Raw genomic sequence first — 8,378 nt, forward strand, 5'->3', positions numbered from 1 at the left:
ACATGTGCAGATTACCAAATACTATTAAAATAGAAAATCTGTGTTTGCACCCCCCAACAGCCTCCCACCAAGTGAGCCAGTCCCCTTAAAAGAATAGTATATGAATGTAATGGTATTGAAATAGTTAATTTTGTGTAAAGATTTTTGTTTAGAAGAAGTGTAACCGTTAACATTTTTTTTTTATTTAGTTCTTAGCTGATGCAGGCAAGATGATGGACCTGTTATTAAAAGCTCAAACTAATCAAGAAGAAATGGCAGACGATGATCCCCAGGTATCTTACCTTATATCTGCTTGGGCTCGCATATGCAAGATTATGGGGAAACGATTTGAACCATACTTACCCCTAGTCATGGGACCTGTAATAAAGACTGCTTCTTTGAAGCCAGAGGTAAGAAATATTTATTGTAATCATAGTTTTAAAATCTTTTGTGACAAGTAATTGATCTCAATTTGAAAAGTAATCATATTGGTGTTTGCAGTATTGTTGCCAGGAAATTTATATTATTTTTGATGCAATTTGTTATAATCTGCTTTTCAGGTGGCTCTTCTAGATAACGAAGACATGAATGCAGTGGACGGTGATGACGAATGGCAGTTTGTATCCATAGGGGAACAGCAAAATTTTGGCATTCGTACAGCTGGGTTGGAAGAGAAAGCCACTGCATGTCAGATGCTTGTCTGCTATGCCAGAGAACTTAAGGATGGTTTTGCAGATTACACTGAGCAGGTAACTCGTGATTAATAGATTTTTAAAGTTAAGCAAAGCAGATTAAGTCTGTATATTAGTACGGTATTAATATTTTGATCTTGGGGAAAGACCTAAAATTTCCTCATCTATCGATTGTATATTCAATCAATACATTTGATTGAAAGGAAAAGGACATATCTTGCAATCTGTTAAATGACTAAGTGGATGCTGTGAGCAAGGTGTTTAGGTAAATCCTGTAATTGGTTTTGTGTTGAGATTTTGAACAGGGTGGCAAGTTTTGCTTTACAGCCTATACAGTATATAAATGTTCCATTTTAACCTTGTCACAGATTTGAATTAACAGTTACATTTATATTTCCTTTTTGATTATTTCTCGTTTTAGTTAATTTGTTGTTTATGTATTTTCTTTCTATGCTGTAGGGCTGCTCTACCTGTTGTTGGAGAAGCCTTTGGTTGTTAGTGTCCTGCTTTTCCATCCAGGGTTTTAGCTTGGATAGTAATAATGATAGTGCCATATGGTATTTGATATTCATATTCTGTTCATGGTTTAGAAAAGCATGTGTGGACAAAGAAGAATGTAGATCAAAGTGTTGAGCTGTTTTAAGTGCAATCTTTGTTGTTTTAAATTTATGAATCATAGTCTTTAAAAAATGAGTAGATGGTAGAGGAGTTTGGCTCATAAGAAGTAATTTTTCTTGATAATTTTGTAAAGCTCCTTTAGAATATTGCTCTCCGAATGTCCAGATTTGTAAATATTGATATTGGTTAACATTAGTGCAAAAACAAACCTAATTCTTTAATTGCATGTGGACATTACATCAAAATAAAGAAAAATGCTGTATATGTTAACATGCACAATTTTCTACCTTTTTACCAGGTTAACCAATATACATAATAAATTCTTATAAGATAAGCATAACAAAGTGTGTGTGTGTAGGTGGGGGGGAAGCTGTGTGCCACTTTGGGGAGCAAGTATGAATGTGTTATAAACCTTGTGAAAGTATGGCACTTACTTTTCATTTTTACTATTTGCAGGTGGTGAAACTCATGGTGCCGATGTTAAAGTTCTACTTCCATGATGGCGTACGAACTGCTGCTGCTGAATCTCTTCCTTATCTTTTGGAATGTGCAAAAATAAAAGGACAACAGTATCTATCTGAAATGTGGCAGTACATGTGTCCAGAGTTATTAAAGGCTATAGAAACTGAACCAGAAAGTGAGGTCCTTTCAGAGCATATGTATGCCATGGCCAAGTGTATTGAGGTTTTGGGCATGGGGTGTCTGTCCAATGATCAGATTACTGAGTTGATCAGAATTCTTGATAAATCGTTGAAAGAACACTTTGAGAGATCTGTTAAGAGACAAGAACAGCGAAAGGATGAAGATTATGACGAGGTTGGTTTTAGTAGTGAAATTTATTTTATTTTTGTCTATATCTGCTTCTTCGCAGTAATTTTGTTTTATATTTTATCCTAATCTGCAACACATTTTCTCCGCAGGTTGTAGAGGAGCAGCTTTTAGATGAAGATGACGAAGATGTCTACGTATTAAGTAAAGTAGCTGACATCACCCATGCATTATTTGCTGCTTATGGACAGCACTTCTTCCCATTCTTTGATGCCCTTTTGCCACACTTTGTCAAGTTACTAGATTCCAACAGACCATGGCCAGATCATCAGTGGGGCTTGTGTATATTTGATGATGTTATCGAGTATGGGGGTCCAGCATGTGACAAATATACAGACCATTTCTTACAGGTAATTTCAGGAAAACATTTGTTTCTCATATGTTTTAAAACTATTCATTATTTGACCAGTGTACAATAAATTTCCTTAAATATGGTGCATTTTTTTATTAGGTTGAAATGAGTCAAACCCTTGAAGACTATTATCTTTTCCAGGCTCTGTTGGGTTTTGTCTCTGATAAACAAGGAGAAGTACGTCAAGCTGCTGCTTATGGCTGCGGGGTCTTGGGTCAGTTTGCTGGTCCAGGCTTTGCCCAAGTGTGTGCTCAAGCAATTCCTTTGCTAGTGCAGGTCATACAGAGCCCAGAGTCAAGGAGTGAGGTCAATTTGAATCCTACTGAGAATGCTATAGCTGCTGTAACCAAAATATTAAAGTACAATGCATCGGCAATAAATATAGATGAGGTAAAATATAATCCTGTGCTGTTTTTCGAAAACTAGCTGAAACAAATAGTTGTGGTTATTACTTCATCCATTCAATGCATTGCTAGTTATTTTTTCTCATAGACCAGGTTTAAGGTTTAATGACATTGAAGTGCGAATTTTGTTTTTACAGGTTATTCCATTATGGATGTCATGGCTGCCAGTTTGGGAAGATACAGATGAAGCCCCACATGTGTATGGATACCTGTGTGACCTTATTGATAAAAATCATCCACTTGTTTTAGGCCCAAATAATGCTAATCTGCCCCAGCTTATGGCTGTATTTGCTGAGGTAAGTCGAGATAATATCCTAAAAGAAATATTTTAAGTTAACCTTTCCTTGAATATTCATAATGATACAATCAGCCCTCGATGATCTCGGGGCACGAGAAATAAGAAGTGCCAAAACTTTCCCTGGGGTGGGTAAACTCCCAACCTACCAACTTGCTGCCCATTGCCTACATGTGGTCAACTAACAGTAATCCACTGTATTGCCTAATATTTTTTTTTTTTCTATCACAGTGTATTTAGACAATCGTAAGTGGTAGACTCGCATCGTTCCAACTCGCTGTTCATGTACCCTATATCTACATTATTACTGTAAAACATGGGATTTTGTATACAGTAGCCATTAATATTGCAATAACACTAAGAAAAAATTAAAAGAAAATGTATCAATACAATACCACTAACCTTTACATTTGAAGTTCTACGCAATAAGTCTGAAGCTTGATGCAGCTCTTATTCCATCGACTTTTGCAGGGGAGGTAGGGTAATATATATATCACACTTTATACGAAAGTCACTATAAACACATCATTCTGTGCTAAGATGATTGAAGCGGGAGATGCACAAGTGAGGAGAGATGATGCGAGACTGAGGCTGAGTTCATGAGAGATAGGTTACCTGTATCGCAAGTCACCGAATCTGTGAAGATAGAACTCACAAATATCAAAGGCTGCCTGTATGTTTATTTATTGCTAGTAAATAAGATAGTAATTTGTATTTTTCCCTAGTACAAACCTTGAGTTATTTATATAAAATGGCATGCCATCACTTGTCCCCCAGAAGTCTTGCCTACAATAAAAGGTGACCTCTCACTGCTGTGAGTATATATAAAGGCCGCTGGGTACCCCCCAGCCACCCCCTGCCTACCCGCTAAGCAGTTGGACAGATTTGCCACTTCACATTTAAAGTGTAATGGCTACCTCCAGCTGCCGCCGAAAGAACAGCCACATAAATTACTCAGAAAATGAAGCAAACTTGAAAAATTTATTGTGTAATCGACAGTAAAACAAACAAACATGGAAATGTAGTTTATCCTAGAGTAAGTGTGCAGGTACTGAGGGTGGATCCACTGCCTTGTAGGGAAAAGGTTAAGATGTTTTTTGAGGGACTTTGCAGTGTCCCTTCAACCCATTGCCACACCCACTTTTTAGTATTATACTCCACATTTTTTCTTCCTCCACTTAATTTCTATATATCTTTTTATTTTAAACTGCAGTTTTTCCCTGGGCACACCACAATGCGTAATTGCTTCTGTGGTCAGAGTTCTTGGTCAGATTCCCAAAATTCTGTTAATTCAATCCATGTGCAATCACATCAAGAATATCTGTCATTAATTTTAAAATCAAATACTAAGGAAATGTACAATGTACCACTTATATTCTATAAAATTCTTTCAAAATATTTTTTTTATTGAAAACATCTTCTAGAAGCCAAATAGTAATAGGAGGTTGAAGTCACCCCCCAAAAAAAAAATTTATTTAATTGGGCCGAGTCGCACCGCTTAACTGCATTCATGAAAGCGGATCCAATTTTGTTATCAGCTGTACTGTACACATTGAACAATACCTAAAGAATGTTTTTTATTTCATGATATTCAATTGAATATACCACTGTTTAGTTAGTACTGTATACAGGTTTGGAAAATTATTGCAGTGGAAACTTTTTTTTCTCATACCCTTTTTTCCTCAAATTTCCCCACAAGGAAAACTTTCTTGAAGTCATAGTGATGGTTATTATTTTTACAGGCATTCAAGAGAGAAGCTGTAGAGAAGGAGGCAGAAGTCACAAAGCGTATGCTAAATATTGTCCAGCAGTTGCAAGCTAACCCTGACATATTTGAAGCCTGTGTCAGTCAATTAACGCAGGAGCAGCAACTTGCCCTTCATTCATACCTTACAACATAGTTTTTGGAGTCATTAGGATTTAAATTTTCATAATTTTATTACATTAAAAACCGTTTAGCTATTGATAATCACTTTGGAAGTTTTCCAATATATCCAAAGCACTATGCATGTATTAGTTCTCCACACTGCAATGCATCCATTAAGGCGTTTCATGCTCCGTTGACTAAAGAGCTTTGGTAAACGGCCTGTGTGTGTTTACAGTGTATCCAGTTTATCCAGCTACATGGACATTTATTTTGAATTTCTTTATAGATATTAAGCTGTAATGTGATGAAACAATTAAGGTTAGTTGAATTTAGACTATTGCCTTTATTTTAAGATAGATTTTTTTTAATATTTTGATAGATTTGAATAATTTGATATATTTAAAAGTTAATTGCCATCAGAGAAACTATGTAGACTTCCTTTGATATTGATTATTTGAAACATACACTGAGTGTATATTGAAATATATATTTATAAATACAGTAGTTAAAAGTTTTTCGTACAGAATTCAATATTGTTAGAAAGGTATCTATAGGGTACACTGTACTAGACAAATTTTTTATGCCTTACTGTTGTTGTTTGAAAGGGATTATCACTTAGGCTTGGGCCACCTGGCTGCCCAGAATCTTTCCATCCATCTTAAATCAAAGGATGTAGTGTTCATCTTTTCATCTGAATTGTCTAGTAGAAATTGAATGGGCACTAAATCACTTCATTTAACCATGGATCATTCCGTGAGCCACCAGTGGCAGATGTCATAACTTTTTTAATTGTTGCCGTCTCGGGTCATTGTCTTGTGTCAAGCCTTTATGAGTGTTGTCTTGGTTCACTGCAGATTCTTGGCAGGGTTAACATATTTAGAAGGACTCCGTGAAGTCGTCTCAGATCATTGAATTCCAAAAGATGAACGTTGTTTATCCTTTTGACGGGTATGCAGCATTGGCTCCCATGCATTATCTAAACTTTTACTCCTATGGATTCTTGCTCACCCTTGTTAGTGTTGTTAGCATTTTGTGTTGTCTTATTTATCAATGTAGTTTATGGAGCTCCATTAAAATGCTCGTATTTAATTTTGGTGTTATTGTGGCATTTTTGTAGTTTTATAAGGGGCAGTTTGTGCATTTTTTTAATAATACTGTATGTTGTGTTGAGGAGTATTAGCAGCAATTAACAAGGGTAAGCATGTTCATTATACTCCCTCCATCTCGAGGGCAGCACTGGATGAAACCATATGTTTGAGGAGGCTCTGTCTTTGACTCTTCACTGCTCAGTCATAGAATGACCAAGTTACTTAAGGTTCTTATTTAATGAGGGAATAGAAAAATGATTCTCGTGCCAACTAAAGTGTTCTTAAGTCATATCTTCATTATAAAAAGGTGAGATATAATCAGGGTTGTACTTGGCCATCAATATTAAAAAATTATTAAGTTATAGTGAAAGTGCATTGGATTTAACATGATCCCTCAGTGGATTTGTTGCAATATTGAAATATTATTTATCTTTCTCAAGGGGAGTGGGGTGAAGAGGGAGAAACACTAATGACACTTCAGTATAAGTACCAAAGAAAAAACTTATCGAATCCTATATATTAGTTTGGTCGCATCAACATTTCTTATTCAGAAATGCTTTCAGTTATAATTCCCTACTAACACACACACACGCCTTCAGACGTGTAGTTTATAGTTACCTCTCGTAATCTAGGCTAAACCATAATTAATTTTTCCCCCCCTTTTTTTTTTGTTAAGTTTATCTGCTCTGTGAGTAGATCGTATTGTCTTGTGAAACCTTGTGGTTGTTAAGAGACTTGCAGCTGAATTGGTATTCATTTCTCGCATGTCACTCACTCAGGTCCCAGCTTCTGACATTGCTTTTCCCTGGTCATGTCGTAGGATTATTTTTATACTTATTTCCATCTTACATCGGGGTTTAACATCAAATGGCATGAGAAGTAGGGATTCAGTCATCCAGTGGTTTCGTTACTCGTATATAGTTCTTTATACACCTTGAATATTTAGGGCCCCAGTTCTTAGCATGTGTAAAAATGGGAGTGCTGGCTTTTCCGTAAAGGAAGTATAGTTGAATTTTTTTTCTATGTATAATTACTACTCTCTGCTTTACTTATGTTGAGTCAGCACAGCTAACTTTTGCATTCATTACAGCATTGTAGCAAAAGGCTTTGTGATGTTAGTAATAACACTATTACTGAGAGCCAAGATTCATTTCAGAGGGTAAATATATATATATATATTTATACATGTAAGGAGACTAGATATTACGGACAACAACTGTGATAGAAATGGTTTCGATCATAATTCTGCTGATTGGTAAGGAAGTCTTTGTTAAATTACTTGTGAAAATTTTATAGGTTTTATGATTAACCAGTGTGGTTTGAAAAATTATGTAATCAGATTGACAGTGCTACCATTGGGTTTATTGGGATAAAATTCTATGCACATCATACAGCAGGAGTTGGCTTGCATCCTTCTCTCAAAGTCAAGCGGAAAACTTAATGACTATTTAAAGACTGAACATTCTTGGTGGTTGTCTTGATATGTATAAAAAAAAATTAAAGGACATCCATTAAGTTTTTATAAGATAATTTCCACCATTATATATTCAGTTTTGTCATGTAGATGTAGTAACATCTCAAAATTGAAGCCTTTTCAACTTGAAGAGACTTTCTGTACATATTCTTCAATTCAGTATCAATAAATTGTATCAAACATTTTTTTGTTTTATTTATTACATAATACTTGTTTTTATGAGGATGAGAGTCATGGAAAATAGCAAAACAAAATTTATAAAACTTTCTTTTAAAGTTGGCAAACCAAATCTGTCCCTTGAAGTCAGAAAAATTAGTTAGGCAAATAATACCATTTCTTATTACAAGAGAAACATCTTTACTGTTTTGTCAATATCAAATATTTCAATCTAACATGAAAGTGTTAAAGTCCTATATGATGCTTTGCAAGAAGGCATTCAAGGTAATCATATCAGCTGCTAAGGGACTAAATGTTTTTGTGTCTAGATTTTTTTTTCCGATTGCATTCTTCAACTGTCAGTTTTGAGAAATTAATTACTGGACATCTGTCAGCATTGAGCATTTCATGATTATATAGGATAAATATTTCAACCTTTCCATCCTAAAGCATTTTCATGATTCACAAGTTTTTGTTCAAATTGCGGTCACTCCATTATTTTGTCTGGGAGAATGCTCTTTCTGACCGCATTTGAAAGCCTAAGGTATTAATTTTTTATTATGTAAAAAATGCGAAAACATACAGGAGGGACAGAATGAGAGGTTGCTGCAAACCAGAAGAAATT

The 8,378-nt window shown here is 35.3% G+C and overlaps 1 protein-coding gene across 1 annotated transcript in view; it reads left to right on the top strand.

The window, feature by feature from the left end:
- The window catches only part of Karybeta3 (karyopherin beta 3), an 89,165-nt gene extending 81,386 nt beyond the window's left edge, over positions 1-7,779 (top strand). The window contains exons 11-17 of the mRNA XM_068349537.1: positions 189-389; positions 540-728; positions 1,746-2,105; positions 2,210-2,467; positions 2,611-2,859; positions 3,011-3,169; positions 4,911-7,779. Of these exons, the coding sequence (XP_068205638.1) occupies positions 189-389; positions 540-728; positions 1,746-2,105; positions 2,210-2,467; positions 2,611-2,859; positions 3,011-3,169; positions 4,911-5,069 (1,575 nt within the window). The 3' untranslated portion in view covers positions 5,070-7,779. The remainder of the gene's footprint in view (positions 1-188; positions 390-539; positions 729-1,745; positions 2,106-2,209; positions 2,468-2,610; positions 2,860-3,010; positions 3,170-4,910) is intronic.
- The last annotated feature ends 599 nt before the right edge of the window (positions 7,780-8,378 follow it).

The sequence above is a fragment of the Palaemon carinicauda genome, chromosome 26 (genome assembly GCF_036898095.1).
Source record: "Palaemon carinicauda isolate YSFRI2023 chromosome 26, ASM3689809v2, whole genome shotgun sequence".
NCBI classification, from domain to species: domain Eukaryota; kingdom Metazoa; phylum Arthropoda; class Malacostraca; order Decapoda; family Palaemonidae; genus Palaemon; species Palaemon carinicauda.